The sequence below is a fragment of the Passer domesticus genome, chromosome 4 (genome assembly GCF_036417665.1).
Source record: "Passer domesticus isolate bPasDom1 chromosome 4, bPasDom1.hap1, whole genome shotgun sequence".
NCBI classification, from domain to species: Eukaryota; Metazoa; Chordata; class Aves; order Passeriformes; family Passeridae; genus Passer; species Passer domesticus.
Window position 1 is genome coordinate 43617301 of NC_087477.1, and position 20238 is coordinate 43637538.

At 38.2% G+C, this 20238-nt stretch overlaps 1 protein-coding gene across 7 annotated transcripts in view; it reads left to right on the top strand.

Annotated features, from left to right (window-relative positions):
* FNIP2 (folliculin interacting protein 2) overlaps positions 1–20238 on the top strand; it is a 64564-nt gene that overhangs the window by 31424 nt on the left and 12902 nt on the right. For 3 of the 7 annotated variants that reach the window (XM_064417504.1, XM_064417499.1, XM_064417503.1), the window contains exons 2-13: positions 5069–5195; positions 7172–7306; positions 8379–8479; positions 8566–8637; positions 9226–9326; positions 9518–9607; positions 10702–10773; positions 11382–11511; positions 14925–15126; positions 15691–15779; positions 16650–16796; positions 16937–17106. In XM_064417504.1, the coding sequence (XP_064273574.1) occupies positions 7175–7306; positions 8379–8479; positions 8566–8637; positions 9226–9326; positions 9518–9607; positions 10702–10773; positions 11382–11511; positions 14925–15126; positions 15691–15779; positions 16650–16796; positions 16937–17106 (1306 nt within the window). In that variant the 5' untranslated portion in view covers positions 5069–5195; positions 7172–7174. Of the gene's footprint in view, positions 1–56; positions 257–2445; positions 2493–5068; positions 5196–7171; positions 7307–8378; positions 8480–8565; positions 8638–9225; positions 9327–9517; positions 9608–10701; positions 10774–11381; positions 11512–14924; positions 15127–15690; positions 15780–16649; positions 16797–16936; positions 17107–20238 lie in introns of those variants that run through there. The other 4 variants (XM_064417497.1, XM_064417500.1, XM_064417498.1 and 1 more) reach the window with 4 other exon arrangements.

A 20238-nucleotide genomic window follows, 5' to 3' on the forward strand; every position in this document is an offset into this window, starting at 1 on the left:
GAGGCTGTTTCTCTTCAGCAGGTATTTAGTTTCTTTGAGGCAGCTTTACAAGAGGATTTGTAGCTAAGAAAATGTGTGGGGGTACACCAAAAACTGCAAATGGCACTGGGGCACAAATAGAAAGAACAAGAAGCAACAATGATGTACCACTTGGAAATAATCTCTCTTGTACCAAATTGGATGAAAGAATTAGAAAGTCTTTGAGAGACGGAAGTGTCAGCTGTGCCAACAAAGTGACTAGACTGCTACAAAAAAGGTATGCATGTAACTTTTTTATGTATATGATTTTTGACAAAGAAAACACATTTTTATGTAACACTAGATTTATAATCATGTGCTGTAAGACTATTTTGTAAATAATTGAAAAAATTCTGCTAGAAGCTTATTCTTGATGATGACTGAAACATGAGAAAGTCTTTCCTTTTTGAAACTGACCTAACATATTTGACTCTGATTTGTACGATTTATGTATATGCAAACTGAGGCATAAAGGGTAATTGCCTTTCTTTTCAATTAAGGTTAAATAATCTTACCTTCTCTTTCTAGTTTCCTAATTAGTTCCCTCTCTTTTACTTTTTTTGCCACCTCCTGTGTTAATGGGTCAAGTACTAACAGTGTGCGGAGCTGACAGGAGAGAATGCTGTGAAGTGGGGGAAGAACAGAGAGGGGAATCCTCTGCTTTACTTGTAAATTACCCCTCATTCGAGCATTACATCAGAGTAATCTGAAGTGGGAATAGTATTTATTTAACTTTTGCGTTGTCCTTTTCAGACATGTGCCAGCATGTCTCCAGTGTCTGACTTGGTAGCTATGTAGCTGTGTTAAAAATATGGTTCAGGGTGGCTTTTTCCAAATTCTAGCACCCAGGGTTCTTAGAATTAGTATTCTACATTCAGGATTGCTGGCCTAAGAAGCAGAAAAGTGTAGATAAATATACGTAGATGTTTCAGTCTGTTTCGTTCTCTAGCCTGTAGATGTTGGACTCGAGGAGTGAGGGGTTAGTCACTTTCAAAAACATTTTAAGGTCAGCTGAAGTAGTTTTTGGATATAAATGCATAGGTCACTCTTCAGTTATTGCATGCATGCTGATAATTATAAAGGTGAAGCAAAAGCTTTCTTTGTAAACATTAGCGTTTGGAGATCTATATTGACTGAAAGTATTTATTCAGGGCAGAATAAGGCAATTTTTTTGTGAATTTTTTCCCAAAATAAACAAGTTTGCTTTCCCCTAAGTAAGAGAGATCTTGCCTCTATGTCTCATAACTGTAATTGAAGAGATATCAGTAAGCTGTTCCAAACTTGTGGCTTCCTTTCAAAAAATAAAAACAAACCCATAGCATTTTAGTATCTGTGGTAGACCTGGTTCTACTGTCATATGAGCACAGCTTGATTTGGTTTATTTATTTGACTTGAAGATAATGTTGGTTAGTTCTAGCATCTTCCACCTACAGTAAAGGTACAATCTGAATGTGAGGCTAGGTAAGCTGAGATGCTCAAATAGACTGATGGTGTTGAAGGAGCCACTTCTTCCTTTGATTTTAGGCATCATGCTCTTGTCCTTTTTCCCCTAGTTCTGGCCTTGGCCTTTTAAGTCCTTTTAGAACTGGCTCCCCTTAGGGAGTCAGCTCACTAAGCAGAGAACTGACTTGGGAACAAGAAAACTCAATTAACATCCCAACTAGCCTCAATACTTACTTGGAATGGATCAGGAACATTTTCTTTGTGCCCTTTCCTAAAGGTATATAGTTCCATGGATGAAATGAGTTAGTGTAAGTCATGCTGCCACCAGGAGGTGCAGGTTCCACTGCCTTCTACTTGTTCCTTTCTCCAACCTTGTTTCTGATCCACTTTCATGTGCTTGGACAGACTTCTGTTGCTGGAGAGAATTCAGTTTACTGGAGGGTACAGCAATTACCAGAGCAGACACAAGTAACAGGAAGGGTCACATAGTTACAACAAGGGGGAATAAGATATGTGGGGCTCTTACTTCCGTGGTCAGATAAGAAAACATGTTTAGTCAGAGCAGCCACATTTAACCTGAAATGTGAACATATACACAAGATCATATTAGTTTAGTTAATTCAGCTGATTTTTAAGTATATGCAGGGCCTTATTATTGCTAAATAAGCAATAAGCTGATATAGAGATAAGGAAGTAACATTTTGGGATTTTGGTTTGTACGCATGTGAAAATGAGTCTGTGTACTGTCTGTATTCTTCAGCAGTCTGCTTTTAGGAGATGATTGAATACTCCTGCTGTCCCTGTTTTGGGGAAATTGTTACATAACCTCGCTTAAACAATAAAGGGTGGAAGTACTGTAAGCAGGGTTCATCAGCTTTTGTGATGGCCATAAACATCCTGGTCATCTGACTAGTCTTGGGCCTGCTGCTGGATTCCATGTGGAAGTAATGAGGCTGCATGGACTTGTATGCCTGTATAAATTGTCTGTAGATATGCTTGATGTTATCAAATGAGGATCTCTTCTGTAATGGGTAGGTCTGCTGTAGGAAATGCATCTGTAAGCAATGGCATCATTAAAACATAAGTTTGATATTTGGTTAGAACTATAAGAAGCATTATCTGAAATTACTTCCCTAGATTTCATTTGCTAGTCACATGAAGCTCTGTATGATAGATTTTGTGTAATCTCTTAGTTTGTGCTGTCTGGTATTAAAGAGTCTGCTTGTAGTTCTGGCTGATTGCAGCAATCTTTAGTTCTAGCACATTGTGTGGAAAAGGCTGTTAAGTTAGCTTCTACTTTAACATAAAATCCAGTTCATGTCTTGTACAGAAGTCAGCACTGCATGAACAACATGAGGTTTGCTTTAGTGTGTAATGAGGGAGTTCATTTGTTCATAAGGAAACCTGAATTCATGCAACACAGCTTGCATGCAACCCTGCATCAGTGGGCAGATGCAAGACTAAATTGGCTCAATCTGTGTCTGAAATGAATTTTTCTCAGTTTAGACTTGCAAGCCTGTGGTCTGAAGTATGGATGCTGCTGTGCCAGTCATGGAGATAAGGCTTCACTCCTGCACAGAATTTAAGCTGAAGCTATATAACTTTATTTGTTGTTAAAGAAAGGAAAGACCTACAGTCTTTTTAAGAAAACAGCGTAGTTACTTCAGGTTGTCTGTTGCAGCAAGTGAGTAAATAGATAGCTGTGTAACTGAAGAGATAGTGGGGTATCTGGTACTGAAGAGTATCAGATTCATGTGGCAGACAGGGATGAGGTGTATTGATTGCTCTGACTTCTCTTGCATTCAATATAACTGGATTTTGTAATAGCAGACTTCTTACACAGATGATGTAGTTGCTGTCTGTGTAAGCAAGGTGTGTAGGATCTTGTTGGGCAACTGTCAACAATGGTATCAGGTCTGGTCTCATGCAGGTTAACATAATGCTGTGATTGCCTTTGAAAGGGAAGGCTTGAAAAGAAATCTGCCTGGCACTCTCAGCAGTTCTGGAGGCAACATGTTACCTATGCGTCAAGAAGCTTCCTCACTGTGGATGGCAAAACAGCCCTTAGCATCATTCCATGATGGGAAACCTTGGATATTACGTACATACAGCATACTTGTATTAGAGTACCTTACAGTGAAGATAGGTGTCTTAGGTGTCTGGCTTATTCTGTGCCATGATGTTTAAAAATAGACCTCCAGATCGAGGTCTTTCAGGTTTTTTGTTTTTGGTTGTTTTTTTTTTTTTAGCTATGTAAAAATAGCACAAAGAAGAAATTAAGCTGGCTTTACTTAAAATTATTTTAAAATCACAAGTCTGCAAGTGTACTTCTAAAGCAGTTATCCTGACTCCAGCAGGATTTGATAGTGTTTACCTCACTGTTGATTTATGGGTGTTGACAGAGCATGGAATAAAAGAAATAGTTTCATAAATGCTAGTCTTTCATCTGTATAGGAGTTTTATGCTCTTCTCTCAATTATCTACCTTCCATTTCTATAAAGCACAGTTTGGGGAAATTCCTAAATGAAACCTCCTTTTGGGTGGAAGATCAGTGTGGCCTTGGCTGAAGTCTGTTATGCAGTTTGCTAAACCAACAACTATTAATAAGAGTTGAACTCTCACCCCCCAGGTGCAAGTCATCCAGGTCAGGGCTGGGGCAGTGTGACTGAGCATCAGTGCTCTGTGGCACTGCTTTAGGCAGCAGTAGGTTTTTTCCATTGATTTCAGCTTGTCAGCTACATACCTGAGAAGTGTTTTCTGTAGCTGAAGCTGAGGCCAAGCAAATCTCCATGCTCTGATGTGCAGACTGAGTCTTTTTGGAATTAAAAAATAAGGTTTCTTGTCGTTGCCACAATGATCAATTTGGCTCCTCAGCCCCTGTGGTAGTGCAGCGAGGCAGGTCGTGTGCTGTGTTGTATCTTTGCAGAATGGGCAGATTCTGGCTTGAGAGAATTGTTTTGCTTTAGGTTGAAGTTCAAGTATCTTGGTTTCATGTACTAAATTATTTTCTTTGTAGCTGGACATCAAGTCTCAGTAATCAATGGCTGCTCTGTGACCCCTGAAATGTCTCAGAAAAGGCGGAAGAAAAATAGAACAAAATAAACCTTGTCTATCATTTGCAAGGCTTAAACTTTGGGAAAATCTTAACTTACATGGTCAGGAATAGGTCAAAAGGAAGAGAGAGGATGTAAGCCTTGCGCTCTTGAAAGGCTGCAGTAGAGAGGATGGTAAACCATTGTGTTTTATGCCAGTGGGAGTATTGTATAAAATAATATGCTTACCTTATAAGAAGGATGATCCAGGCTGTGTACAGAGAAGAGAATAATACTAGTTAAGGCCTGGAGCAGATTGCTGAGACTAAGTTTTGTGTGCTCTTTCTGGAAAATTTTGGAAGAAGATTGGATGAAAATTGGTCTGGCTGTGCCTGCCTTTGTCAGTGACACTGAGCTTAGACACTCCTTTGGAGTTCCTTTTTGCTTTGGTGATTTGCAGCCTGGATTCTGTAAATGCTAAGTAAAACATGTATTTGCCTAATACTCGTTTATTCACTTAAATGAACCTGCAAAGTAAACACACTATTTTAATATCTTGTGTTTCTAATCTGTAGCTGGTCCTCTTCAGAGTTGGACTTGAATGAAATCCGCCTGATAGTTTACCAAGACTGTGAGAGGAGAGGCAGACAGGTCTTATTTGATTCCAAAGCAGTCCGCAAAATTGATGAAGCTGTGGTTCAGGTATGAAATTTTAATTCTGCTGTTCTCCTATTGCTCTTTTGTTTTCCTTTCCAAAAGCAGTTCTTTTAATAGAACAGTGTCAACTTGTTAATTTTGTGATCTTTCACTGTGATAGCTGCAACAAGCATCGTTACAGCAAGCCTATGCACATATTTGGTATTTATAATATAAATATGGTATTCAAATGTAACAATCCAGATTTGCTTTCAGGCAGAGAAATCTAATTACCTTTAAACTGAGTATTTCTTCAGCCTTTCTAACGTTGACTGGGTTTGCTTTTTGTTGTTAGCCCTGGCTGTGCAATCTGTTTCAGTGATGTCCACCATGTGTCTAGAGGTGCTTTTTTTCCTTTGGTGTTTGGAGTAGTAAAGCTGTTGTCTTTGTGTGAATTAAAACAACTTCACTAGCTAACCACGCTGTACTGTGTAAGCATGACACATGGCAGTATATATGGCCATGTAAGTTTCAATGACACATAGAAGCAAGAGCAGATGCTATCATGATGCAAGTTCTTTTTGCTTCTCTCCAAACACACAAATTGTGGAGTAAAGCTTTCAGCAAACTTAGGTCATTTTAAGATCAGTAAAGCAACAGTGTTTTCTGTTTTGTGGTGGTTTTGCTTGGTTTTTTTCCCCTACTCTCTCTATGTTTCTCTTCTACATTAAATTATTTCGAATTTTTGTTTGTTTTGAAGTTTTTTTTAGAATCAGCAGCTTCAGCTTGTTAGACTAACATGGTTTATTGCAGAACTGTGTATATACACCTGTATAACCCATAGAAGAACAGTCACAACTTGTAGAACTTAGTTATGAAGACGCTTAAAAAGCAACAGTCTGTATTTCAGTCACACTGTAAATATGCCATGGTGCTGAATCAGTAAGACTGATGAGCATCATCAGCTGATGTCTGATCATCTACTTAAGAGTGTAAATGGGTCAGACTGGTTGTTAATCTTGCTTCCCCTCTTGCCCCACCCCCTGCTCAAAATCAAGGTCATTACTTAGTATCTTAAAGTTTTTTTAAAACCAATAGCATCTTAACAAAAAATGCATTTCTGGCTTCATTTAAGTACTCAAATTATTCCACTTGCTTGAATACCTTAGCTAAAAGTTAACTGCAAAATGTCCTACCAGAAACTCTCTATACAACACTGACATAAAACAGATTATAACCTCCCTCGTAACACACGATACAAGCTATAATCTGTTTTCTAGTCAGACATTCACTAATCTAAGTACCCCTTTAAAACAGCCAAAGCACTTTGAATGCCATGCAAACACCTAGATGTTAAAAATGATTTTGAGTACTTGATTATCAAACACCAAAACTAAAACTTAATTCATTCAAAATTAAGACAAAATTACTTTCAAACTCAGTCCCATTTAAATTGAAGTCAAGGAAGCATGTGTGTATACTGTGTGGTTTTCTGAAATACACTAAGGCGTATTCACATTGAGTATTCAAATACATTGTTTGTCTTTAACCTGCTAATTCTACCAAATGATGGATTATTCATCCCTTGTTTTTGCTGGCTGTTCTTCTGTTTTAGAAATCTGTTAATCATTTGGGGAGCAAAAGTTATATGCAATTTGAGTGATTAATTGTGCAAATGATTACAGGAATTGGTTTGTAAGAAACCCATAAGCTGAGATTTTGTTTACATTAAATTTTGGCAACTATTACAAAGAGTAATTCATAACAATTGGGAATGATCTTTCTGTGAAACTGACTACTCCGATTCTATGTGAGACTGTGAAAACCTATCTGACAGTGTGAATGTGAGAGCAGTTCTCCACTTGCTCTGATGCTGGCATTTCAAAAAATATTTTAAAACTGATACTTTTTTTTTGAACCGAGTAAGAGTATTCTTTATTTCTGTTGCTTTCCTGCAGATTTAAGGAGATTCTTGCCATGATATGTTTAAAGATGGGAGTTCTCACATTTACTTTTTATCACTTTGTTCTGTTTTAACATAGAAAATGGCAGATGAGGCTTCTGTAAAGACTTCTACCAAGAACTGCCAAGCAAGCAATGGGAACAACAATGTTTCTTCCCATGGTCCCTCTGTAAGCTGTATGCAAAATATCAAAGAACAGATACCGAAATATCAGGTAATATTTGCTACTTTGTTGCTTTTGATTTTCCATTGTACTGAAGAAGTTAGTTTATTAAAGCTTTCTATTAGATCTTTGAATGACTTTGGCTTCTATTACATTACAGCTTAATCTGAACCTTGAGATATCTACTCTATCCTCAAAGTGTTGAATAAAAAGAATAAAAATATGTGTGGGTGTATCTTAACCTTTTAGTTTATCTTGGTCTTATCTTTCAAGGAGTTGTGAAATATATCTAATACATTTTGTCATAAGAAGGTCATAAAAAGCACTATACTGTTCTCTGTTCATGTCTGCTTATGGTTCAGGTCAGTTCTGAAGAGGCTGTTGAACGTGGTTTATTAAGAGTTCCTTTAGACTGTCTTACTATAACAATTAAATTTTAGGTGCTTTGTCTCTTTCTTAGTAAAAGCATTAGCATTTCACCTAGAAGAATGAAGTTTGAAGAATGTATAGGTTAAGGTGGGAAAAGAAAATAATTATATTTAACTGGAAGGTGATTTTCTTCAGAATTAAAAAACTTCTCTTTGTATTTGCTATTGATGATAAGTCTTTGAAACAAAATAAGCAACTGTTCTGAAGACTGTATTTCTAAGTATAGTCATAAATCATTTTCCAATAAAAAACATTTCCACAAGGGCAGGGAAAGTGAATTTACTCATTTGAATAAGGAAGGCAGTTTATTTTTTGGGGATCCACACCACAGAGTCCAAGTCCTGTTAACATTTACAAATAACATCATCAAACACTCTGTTATATGGAAATGTTGCTGGACACAGCTATTTTTTTGGAAATGCAGAAGATCTTTTTTTCTGTCTTGCCCTCGTGGGTCCCCCCAGACCAAGGGTAGTACTGCTCATCTAGTCAGAAGAATGTGGGATTTCTTCCTGCTGTACTTGCTAAATCCACAGTGTTAAACCCACACTGAGTGCACACTGATCTTCTCTGCATGAAAAAGATGAACCTCTTTGTTCTCCATTCCAAATGCATCACTGTGACACTACGGTAAGTTGAAATAGTATGCCAAGTTATTTGTGACTTTGCTGTTCCCATCTTCTTGTCTGTGTAGTACACCAGACCAGCCTCTGATGTCAATATGCTGGGAGAAATGATGTTTGGCTCAGTGGCAATGAGTTACAAAGGCTCCACCTTGAAAATTCACTACATACGGTGAGTGTCCTTTTCTGTGATGCACTGTCTTGTCAGGCACTTGGAATTGATGACTCAGTGAAATAAATGACTGTTTATCCTTTCAGCTCTCCCCCACAGCTGATGATAAGTAAAGTCTTCTCAGCCAGGGTAGGAAGCTTCAGTGGAAGCAACAATAAGTAAGAACATATTTTTTTTATATAATTTCTTTCCTTTCCCAGCCAGTGCAGTTGTCTGTCTGTTTCCTTTTGTAGTTCTGGTAGAAAATCGGGAAGGCAGCTGTGGAGAATTCTCTTAATAGATCCTAGTTAGGCTGGCCAAGTTTTTAATTTAAAAAATCTCCAAGTTTCTACTTCCTAATTTGTCCAGGGCATGCAGTAAAGTTCAGAGGTTAGGTGCTTTGGACAATCAAAACCTCCATCTCTTACTGCTATCAGAAGATGAGGAAGAGATATGCTGAGAATGCTTTGTCCCCATATCCCACTTTTGTTTCCTTCAACAAATACACTGTTCTGTTGTACCTCCTCCCCAAAATGGGCAATATGAATAAACTGAAACTTAAATGCCATAGAAAGAAGCTTCCAGTAATTCAAATATAAAAAATAAATGCCATTTCCTTCCAGTTTCAGAAACCTACTTGTCCTTCAATTTGGTTTTAAAGTTCATGTTCAGCCTTCTTTTTTTATAAAATGAGCCTAATTCTTAAGCTAATATTAATGCCTATTGATCATATTCTCAAGGAATACTGGCTTCTCCCCCTGTTTTAGCTTGCAAGATAGCTTTGAATACATCAACCAAGATCCCGGTCTGGGAAAGCTGAGCTCCAATCAGAATGGTTTGGGAACCTGTCGCAGTGGAAGTAATTTAGGTAAATATTTCCAGGTTCTGTTTCTTTCTGACAACACAAGGCCATCTGTTCATTCAGTTTTGGCTTTTTTTTTCCCAGTACATCACCTCCTTGGGTTTTTTACTGCTTTTGTGGTTGTTGGGGTTTTTTTTTGTTTTTTTTTTTTTTTTTCATTTTTTTCCCATTTTCTCTACGTTGCTTTTGTTTCCTAGGTGTGTTACAGCTGTGTAGCAGCAAACTGCTGCAGGGTGTGTCTGAAGGAGGTCCCCTCCGGCTCATCCGCAGTGCTTCTTTCTTTGCAGGTTTGTGTGGAATGCCAGCCACAGTGTGACCCCTCCATATGCACACACAAATCCAGCTCCTTCTGAATCTTTGCAGGACATGCATAATTAGTCTCTAGAAACAGGGCTAAAATAGTGACAACAGGTGTATCTGTATATACTTAAAAACATGTCTTCTGAAAAGATGGCTAAATTACTGTGTTTATTTAAAGGTATTTTATGCAGTCTTTTAAAGATGAATTAGCCCTTATGTTTCTTAGAGATGTTATGTTTCCTGGCTTGTTGCTGGTTTCTTGCTAACATGCAGGTGTCTTGCTGGTGTACAGCTTTTTCTTCTCTGATCTCTTGCTACTTTTTAATTTGGTGGCAGATATTCAAAATTCTTGAGCTAAGTCTGGGAAGCTTTAAGGGTTTCTTTTCCTTAAGCAATATTAATTTCTTTCATTCTCAAAACTTTAAGCAACATAAAGTCTCTTTTTACAGGCAGAATGATGATCCATGCAGGTGGGTAGATCTCAGGCCTAATTACTTCTATTAATTGCAAAAATGTGAACTGAAATACCAATGCAGTTTCTTCACAGCATTTGCAAATCTTGCATGCTCTACAATTTGAGTAACTCTTCACTACTAACACTTGGATGTAATCTGACATAGACTGAATATTTGTTGTGAGGCTTTGTGGACAGTAAATCTCAGCTGAGCAAGTGAAACGGGAGTTTTTAATGGAGCTCGTGCTAGACTATTTCATTCTGATCTCAACCTGTGTCAAAGGACAATCTTGCACACTCGGAGTTTATCAAGATTGATGAAGATACCACCAGCCCTCACTTTCAAAGTTCTGATTTCTGATAATGCAGACTGTATTCAAATTCTTAAGCCCCTTAGAGATGTTTTTACATTTACATCGGGCAAGTAACCTTCCTGTGGTGACATGATACTCAGCATAGGCTACTGTTTGCTGCCACCTCTCTTCACACCGTACTGATTTTGAGCAGCAGTACGGGATGTAATTTTTGTGGTGTATGACCTTTAAACTTAAACATTGTTTTTAAATGCTGACAAATAGTATGATGAATTATGTAATATTTTCTGTTGATCTGCTCTGTTTGTTTTAGCACACAGCACACCTGTTGATATGCCTAGCAGAGGACAAAATGAGGACAGAGACAGTGGCATTGCTCGCTCAGGTATCTGCTGTCTATCTTGTTTGCCTGCTTTTGTAATTGTTACAATTCTTGGCTGCAGTGATTCACCTGAAATATAGACACCTCATGACCTGTAAATCCATAATTGTTTTTATCTGCTAGGTGGTTTGCCTTCTGCATTTGCCCCAAGCCTTCATGCAAAAATATTTGCAATTATATTCTTTGTTTACAGCCACCATGTTCTGGGTTCTTAACCAGTTTATAATTTGGAGGAAGAGCTGGCTGGAGCCTTTACTAGAGCAAATGAAAAGAAATGGCTTTTTATACTGAATACGAAAATGAAGACCAGAAGTCATACTGTCTATTGTAATGGGAGTGCAACAACTTCTGGGAGAGAACACTTTTAATGAGAATAAGATACATTTCAGTATGTTTTAGTAGGGACGATCTCCTACCTTATAACAAGTTAATGTCCTGAAGCAGCAAGATTTATTTAAAATAATTCTCTCCTGTTGCAAGTGAGTTGTGTGAAAAAGATCAGCAAGCAAGAGCAATATTTGTGAGACATTAGTGTTAAGAGTATGAAGAAAAGTATTTAACCAGTACTCTTTGTGATTCATTGTATGTGGGGTTTCTTGCTTTCTTCATAGCATCTCTGAGCAGTCTTCTGGTTACTCCTTTTCCATCTCCAAGCTCTTCATCATCATCATCAAGCAGCTATCAACGTCGCTGGCTCCGAAGTCAGACAACCAGTTTAGAGAATGGAATTATTCCAAGGTGGTGAGTGTAGCACCTTTCTTCTTACAACAACTGTTTGAGAGCTTAAGCTTCCTATCTTTAAAAGCACAAACCTTGTTATTAAATGTTCTCGACTCAGTCTATCTTCTGTGTATGTTACATAAGATTGCCAATATAAAAAAAGATGAACTTTTGGCTGAATGTGAACTTCAAAGCCCAATTTGGAATATAATTATTTTTATTGAATACATAGGCCATGTATTAACATTGTGTGAATGTATAGACTGTGTATGAAGCCATATTCTGAAAAATAAATTGTTTCTGAAGGAGCAGAGCATCTTGTTGAGATGAAAAGGACCGTAAACAGCACTGCTGCCATAATGATTTAATACTATGATGAAGTCTGACTAGTGAGCAGTTAGTGAAATTTTGGAGTAATAGGCCATGACAACTCTCTTGGCTGGTACAGGATGTTCCTGATGTGACTTCTGCCAAAACAGGAAGAAAAAAAAAGCTATGATCAAAAAGCTTGGCTTCTGTTTTGGAATTTTATTAGCTTTTGTAGCTCAGTGGCATAACAAAGCATGCAATGCAGCAGACTTTTCATAGCTAATAAGCAAATTCTTCCCTTGTCATCTGCAAAATAGCAAATGGTTCTTGATTATCCTCTCTCTGTACTCATCCACCTGTACCCAGAGACAGAATGGAATTAGTGGAGACCTACAAGAAATTCATGCTATTTGGTCTCTCTTCCTTTTCAGTTAAGAGAAGCATAAAAGCTGCCAGTTAAAATATTAAGTCAGTTAAAAATAAAAATTGAACCTCATTTGAAAAGACTTATTTCTCTAGTGTCAACTGACACTTGCAGCATTTTTTCTAGATATTCTTAGTGAAGAATTTTTAACATAGTACTAATGTAGCAGTTGTGCTTTCTAAATCATACTTGTAGTTGAGAATAAACTGGTTGCTTTAAGTAAACTGAAGTACCTTTTAGTCTAGTTTCCTAAAGAAAAAAGGCTGAGAACAGCCCATGTAAAAAGGTTTAAACATTTAGGGTAAATAAGATCATTTCAGCCCAGTTTAAGAAATAGCCAAATTCTCACAAATATAAATTTCTGCAAAGTGTTCTCAAAGTTACAAATTGTCTAGAAGAAAGCCTCTTTGGGCTGCTTATTCACTGTCCGGAGGAGGGTTGTTGGTTCTTTTCCCACTAAACAACCTGTGTGGGGAAAGATACTGGAAACAGCACATCATTATTTTTACTGTCTAGAATTATTCTTGAACTGGGATTCTTTCTAAGCCAAAAAGCCTCTTCAGATACTTGCTTTCTCGTTACTTGCTAAAGAAACAATAAGCTTCTGGTTGAATACTTCAGTGCCACACAGTTTGCACCCCAGGTTGTTACAGCCAAGATTCTATAGTCTTTGTGACTGATGCTTTAGGCCAATAGCTCAAAGAAATTGAGATGTCTTGGTTGGAACTCCACATAGTCGATTGGCAAGCAAGCTAGATTAGCAGTTTTGTTGAAAAGGCTTCTCTCTCAGACCTAAATTCCTCAATTTCTGTTCCTGGGAAGCAGTACAAAAGCTTGTGATGTTTCTTAGATGCTGACTGACCATCCTTTCTTGACTTCCTTGGGAATTTCTGTCTCTGTATGCGAGTTCCTGAAGTTCAGATGAGGTTATGTTTTTGTCTTGAACTCTGTTTTCCCACAAGCTGTTTTTTGCTGGGGTTTAATTGTGTGTTTTATCCGGTGTTCATGGACTCATACCTCTGTGATGAGAATTTTTTGTATATTTAACTTTGTCAAACCAATTAAACTGTAAACCACTTATTTTTAGAATGGACTGAGTGCTTAGCCCTGATTCTTTCCTTTTGTTAATTGCTTCATAGTGTTCTATAAATACTACAGACTCCATTTCCAGATAATTCTGATATGAAAAGACTTCAAACTTTTAATTACCACTCACTGGTATTGCAGTCTTAACTTAAAAGAAACTCAAAAACCAAGCTATTTCCAGATGAGCTGCTGCTTAGAATGTCTCCATGGCTTTTTTGACTTTTTTTATCCTTTTCTCCTGTAATTTCTCAGTGATTAAAACCCATTATTCAGTTGAAGTTCCTTCCAACAGACATTTTTCCCATACTGTTTTACTTATTTATATATACACATTATATATATATATATATATATATATGGTGGTTTTTTTCAGTGAAATTGATCAAGACTCTTCAAGAAAAAAAAAATTGTAAATCCAGCAGTATCAATATCTAGCACCACAAGGCTAGCATTTATAGAAGAACAGGGTGAGGGATTTGCCACCCTTTTGTTTAATCATAGTAAAAATTATGCTGGCCTGAGACTTGTGAGGATCATCCAAATCAGTTGCCTGTGCAAAGCAGTAGCTTGGAATTTACATTAGGTGTCTGTGGAACCTGACTCTTGATTAACTCTTTTTAGACTCTTTTTAGTCTTGAAAAACTCCAAGGATAGAGATTCCACAGCCTTTCTGGACACTGCTGTCCCCTTGATTGACATTTTTCCCCCCATTTGACATTATCTGTGGACTCAGTGAAGATTTGTTTTGATCCACAGGCTGATAATCAAAACATTGAGCAGTATTGATCCTAGTAGCAACCCATGGGTAGTATTGAGAGGAGACAGAATTATTGAAAGAAATGTGACTACACTATCAAGGAAATAAATAGAACTTGGGGAAATAATAATGGTTGTAAAAGAGCCACTGGATGGGTGTTTTTTTCTTTCTGGTATTTTTTATAGTTTTAAGCAGAAAACAATCTTTCTAAGCTACAGCTTTCTTCTACAGAATTTTGAGCTGGGCAAACATGTATTTGTAGGCATTAAGTTTGTGTTTTCACAGTAATTACTAGGTGGTCACATTTTGTCTTCAGTTAAAATACAAAGTTTTATTTTGTATGGTTAACTGCAGACATCTATCTTAAGATGCCAGAACAATATAGATAGTATAGGTTACATGTTTCCCAACCTCCCTCATAAGCAATTGTCCAGATTCAAAAGCATCATAGATATGCAGCTGAGCACCTAGAGAGGAGCTCGAGTGCTGGATGCAGTTCACAGCTCCAAAGTTACCTTTTAACCTTTTTTGGTTATGATTTTGTGTGATGTGTCTGTGTTCCCTTTTCTTCATCTCCCTCAAAGTTAAATCCAGGAGGGAATCTATTAGTTCTGTTTCAGAGGAAAGTGTTCACACCAGGCCTCTCTGGGGATTGTCTTCTTCCTATTTGAATAAGCACAGGACTTACCCATCAAAATGTCAGGCATCTTCTGTTCAGAAACATGTGACAGCAAAGCCTTATGTAGTCAGTCAAGGAGTCCTACAAATGAGTTGCCTTCCACTATATAGAGAGCTATGGATAGAAGCTGAATTATCTCTCAGTACACAGGTAACTGTCCTAACAAATTTTTCTTACAGGTCCACTGAAGAAATGTTTAGTATGGCTGATGAAACCTGCAGCTCCAATCCTGCAATGGTTCGGAGGAAAAAAATTGCAATCAGCATCATCTTTTCTCTGCCTGAAAAAGAAGAAGCACAGAGAAACTTCCAGGATTTCTTTTTCTCTCACTTTCCTCTTTTTGAGTCTCACATGAACAAGCTGAAATATGCAATAGAAAAGGTACAGAATACTAATTTGGCATAATGTGGAAAAATGTCAATCAGAATGAAGTATTCTAGAATCTGATAGATGAAGAGTGGGAGAAGGTGCGTGGTTTCAAGCTTGCCTCCCTCCTTACACATGCAGTCTTGAGCTTGAGCCCAGTGTAGGAACTCAGCATGTGCTGAAAGAGGTGCAGTTTCTTTTCTAGACAGAATTAGAATGGAGAGTTTTATGCTATGGGTGTTTTTTCTTTCGTTCTTGCCATATTTCACTCTGAGGTTTTCTTGACTCCCTAGAGACTGTGGAAATGATGATACTCTGCCTTTCATGCAGTGTCTGAAAGAGACACAAAATATTTGTTGCTGTCTTCTTCCTTTCAGAAATGTTCTCTTCTCTCCCCTTGTCCAGTATTAGGGATTGTTCTCCTGTGAGGTGGAGGGAGGTTGGCATTTGTTGTTGTCCTGAGTGACTGTATAGGACTGGGGCAAGATCTTAGTTATTTTGACATGTTAATGAAGTTTGAAAAGATGGAGAATGTGAATCCTTTAAGCAGCTGTTTTGTGTCTTTAACTCTTAATCAAGGCCATGATCTCATGTAGAAAAATAGCAGAATCCAGCCAGAGAGTGCAGGTTTATATCAGCCGTGTCATGGATGCCCTGGGAGAATTCAGGTGAGTTGATGGAATTCTGAATTACAAGGAGAGCACTTTTCATGCCCCATGAAAGATATTTGTTACTTTCAGCAATAAAGCAAATAAGCAACTGAATGTAAGGTCTTGTATTTTAGACAGTCTTGCAGTTAGTGTGAATGAATTTTCTGCATTGGTTAGTGGGGAAATGTTTTCAGAAAACTTTAGCAAAACCAGCTCAGCCGTTTTCCAAACGCGAATGAAAGTAGTTCTGTTACATTCACGTGTTCCTGGGATTGTCAGTTAAAGTCTAAACATCTCATCAAGAGCTGGCTTCTGCTGATGATTGTACAGTTGGGTGGATTGATGTACTCATGCAGATAGATGTGTCTACTCCTAGCCATAGATGTTGAATAATGTAACTGGCAAGAAAGTTGCAGTCAAAAGCTCTCTTTTCTGTACTTGAGAAAGGAAGGAATGGTCAAAGGCTAAGAAAGTCAGCCCAGGAGAGAGACAAGGCTGTAATGGAATGGAGGTGTTCTGTAACATCTGGAATGTAGAAATGAATCTATGCAATGAATAGAATGGGTTCTTGTTCCTCTCAAATTTATTTCTGAATGGTTTCTCTGAATGAAATTCACATGGGAATGCAAAAAAGGGAAGCCACATATGTAACTCATACGAAGACACTGAGTTACTGATAATATGAATTAAACAGACTAGTGTTCTGAACACTAGTAATTACTGGAAGAGCAAAAACTCTCCCAGTTTGTTTAGTCTCCTAGATCTTACAAAAAAAAAAAAGGCAATCTAAAATCTGGACAACAGAAGAGGAAAGGGGCTACTTATATTTATTTGCAGAATCGAAACATGCATGTTAACACTGACTTCTTGGGAATTTTCTTTGAGCAGAGTTACCATCTGGAACCTATATTCTGTTCCAAGGATTGCAGAGCCTGTGTGGCTTAATATGATGTCCAGCACCCTGGAAAAGAATCAGCTATGCCAGCGTTTTCTTAAAGAATTTACCTTTCTGATAGAACAGATCAACAAAAATCAGTAAGCTTCCTTCACTCCCTTTTTCTTAAAAAAAAGCTTTTGTGCTTCCCAGTGCATGTGACTATGTTAAAGCACTTAATGGGGTGTTCTGTTGCTGGTGTTACTTTGGACATGATTTTTTAAACTTTTTTTCCTCCTAGGTTCTTTGCTGCTTTGCTGACCGCAGTGCTGACATATCACCTGGCGTGGGTCCCGACAGTGATGCCAGTTGACCATCCTCCCATCAAGGCCTTCTCTGAGAAGCGCACATCCCAGTCTGTGAACATGCTGGCAAAATCCCACCCATACAACCCTCTCTGGGCACAGCTGGGTCAGTATGCTTTGGAAAGCTTCGGATTTTTCTCTAACAAGCACCTTTGTGCATCCACTCCTTTTAGATAAGGACTACTTGTAATCCAGGTCACATTTCCTGCTACCAACGGGTGTCTTTTGCCTCATTAATCAGAGCATTTGGAGGCCTCTTTGCATGCCCTGCTTTTTATCCTTGTTGACATCCTCTGTTACACTGGTTAACTTGTAATAGAGGTATTAAGATGGTGCAAGTGCTGTCAATGGTCTGAGCAGTTTGGGAAAAAACAAGATGAAATAGACTAGATTGAGAGGAGTTCCCTGGGCCTTGGAGGCCCTTTGTAGTTGAAACTGGCTACCTCCCTTTGTCTCATTCTCACATAACTAGAATAGAAAGCAGGGCAATAAATCAGAAGTCTGGCAACTGGCAGTAGCTCCATTCACTTACTGTTACATGAATGGGCTTGGGGCAAGATTTTTTTCTATGCTCTGTGCCTCAGGCTGGTCTGACAAATGTTTTATAGCTTGTAAATTATCTTGATACAAGGGACTAGATGACTGATGTCAAATGAGTAGGTGAATGAAAGCTAAGAAAGTCATTCTGTCAGTGGTAAATATTTGAAAATTCCTCCTCTTCTTGGCAGCAGATGAAAATCTGACATCAAACAACCCTTCACTTTAGCTGATGTACTATATTGCCATGCAAAATAACACACGTGCACACTGAGGCAATGATGTGACTTACTCTGTGATGCTGGTGCTGTCTTTTCCTGATTGTCTCAGGCTTCTTTTCCTCAGTAACCTCTATGAAAGATTTGCTACTTTGGCCATGTAATTGTAGTGAATTGTTTCCTGGTTTAAGATGTCATTTAAACATTGTGCAGAGGTTAGACTGAAGGGGAAATAAGAAGTGCGTCTGTGGTGTTGAGGACGGAGCCAGGCCTGGAGTTGCAAAAACCAGCTGGACTGGAGGCGTAAGCTCAGTAGTAGCTCTTGTGGTTGTTCCCAGGAGTCACCACTGGTGACTAGTCAAGAGTCTGTTTCTCTTTTTGTCTTGCCAAGTTCTCAGTGCCTGAACTCAAAATGCTCTCTGATTTTTGTTTCATTGTTATAAAGCCCAAGAAGCTGTTACTGTTGTGGTTGCAAAAGCTGATTGTGAAAGGGAGATGTTGCCCTCTGCTGGTCCTCTTCTTTAGGAAGAGGGAAGAAAAACAAAAAAATCAAGTCTTACAAATGGAAATGACAGGATTTTGATGTACCTGTCTTTCCACCTTCAGACCTGTATTTTCATTACACATTACATATCAACTGCAATTATGTACTAATACAATTAGTACATGTACTAATACAATTAGTACATGTCATGAAAACATACTGTCTCTTAAACACCAGTTTCAATCTAATGGTATTAACAAAGATCACAATTTTGACTTGTTGCACTGTCTTATTAGTATTTATATAAAAGCCAATTGTGCAAATGAGCATGAAGCCTGCATCTGATTTCCATAGCAACTGTGCTCAACTCAAAAGTAAAACAATATATTCCAGTTTCGTTTCCATATTGCTTGTCCTTGTGGCCTACCAGCCTTTGAGATTAATTGAGAAATCTGAAGAAGTCTGAAAAACTACTTTTAGTTCCTGAAGAATGAATTTGCTGGCTTGTTAGGCTCTGGGGTTGGTTGCAAGGGTGTCCCTAACTGAAGGAAGATGGCACCACTGATGCCACCCCACAGGAGCCTCTCCAGTGCATCACTGGCATCGTGGGAAATGGCAGATCTTAGCAGGGGAGACAGAGAAACCATGGAATTACTGTCTCATTGATCCTTTTTTGCAGGAATGGAGTTGGGAGCCTTATTCCTTTTATGATGTGTATAGTGAGAAGGAGGCTGGACATAAATGTGCTCTTTGGAGTTTTTTTTTGCTGTGTTAGCATTGAAACCAGAGTCCCCCTTGCCCTTGGAAGAACCCTTTCTGAAGCTCTGTTTATAACTCTTAATATAGTGTTGCTTCTTGAGGTCTAGTACAAAATCCTGATGGCAAGCTCTGTCCAGAACAGAATTTGAGCAGCCCAGAGGAAGGATTTAGCACCTGAAAGCAGTCTGATAGATTAGCAGGTAGCTGATCAAACCTCAGGGTAGAGAAGCCTGTTTTCCACACTGCAGGTAGCTGAAGAAAATGGAGCGTTTGCCAGCTGTCTCCCATGTGCTGCTGAGATCAGACATAGATTGGTTAGCCAAAGACAATTTAATGAGTGTTCTCTGATGGGTGTCATGTGAAGACAACTGGGTTAACTCATCCTGGGAATAGACACTTCTCTGAGTTAGCTGATCTTTTACCAATAGGGCATGTGAACATTCCCTTACTGACGGTCTATGTTTACTTCTCCCAGAACTCTAGAGTAGGAACCCTTTGGCTGATAGATGATTAAAAGCAGCTGGAAGATAATTGCCACTCTCCCAAAGAAATATTTTAAAGTAGGATACGTACAACTTTAGTTCTGTTAAGACAGCAGTTATGCAGAATAAGTAGCAAGTAAGTCATTCTCAGAGGGACTTAGATGATGATCTAGTAGTGCCTTTCATATTGCAGTTGTATTTTGATTTTCTGCTTCTCTACTCCCCCTACCAAAGTTAAATGCTCATGTGAGTGAGGTTGGCTCCCACATACACAGCACGTGCCTTGCTCAATAAGGTAGTTACATGCCTCTTTTTTTCTGAGCCTCTTTTATTAAGTTAATATTTATTTCTTTTTTTTTTGATATCTTAGTCCTGAAAAACATAATTAAAATTTTATCTGTGTAAAAATGCCTGTGTTTAACAGAGGTTAAAACAGAAAAACTTTGATGTGAAAGAAAATTAGTAGAAAAATAGAAAATAGTATATAGCTGGCTTCAAAGTTTTGCTGGACCTACATTCCGCTTTGCCCCCTTGTGTCAGTTTCCAGGTGATAATGTCTTGTAAGCATTGTGTAAATTAAATCTTAGTGGCTCTTAACAGAAAGAAAATGAGTAATAGCAGCTGATTGCTCACAAAAGACCTTCTGGACAAAAGCCAGGTGTAAGAAGCATTAGATGGCTTCCTTTGTTACTCTTTGTTTAAGACTTTTATGAATTCACTGTGGAAGAAATTAACTGTCTGATTGTGTCCATAGTAAA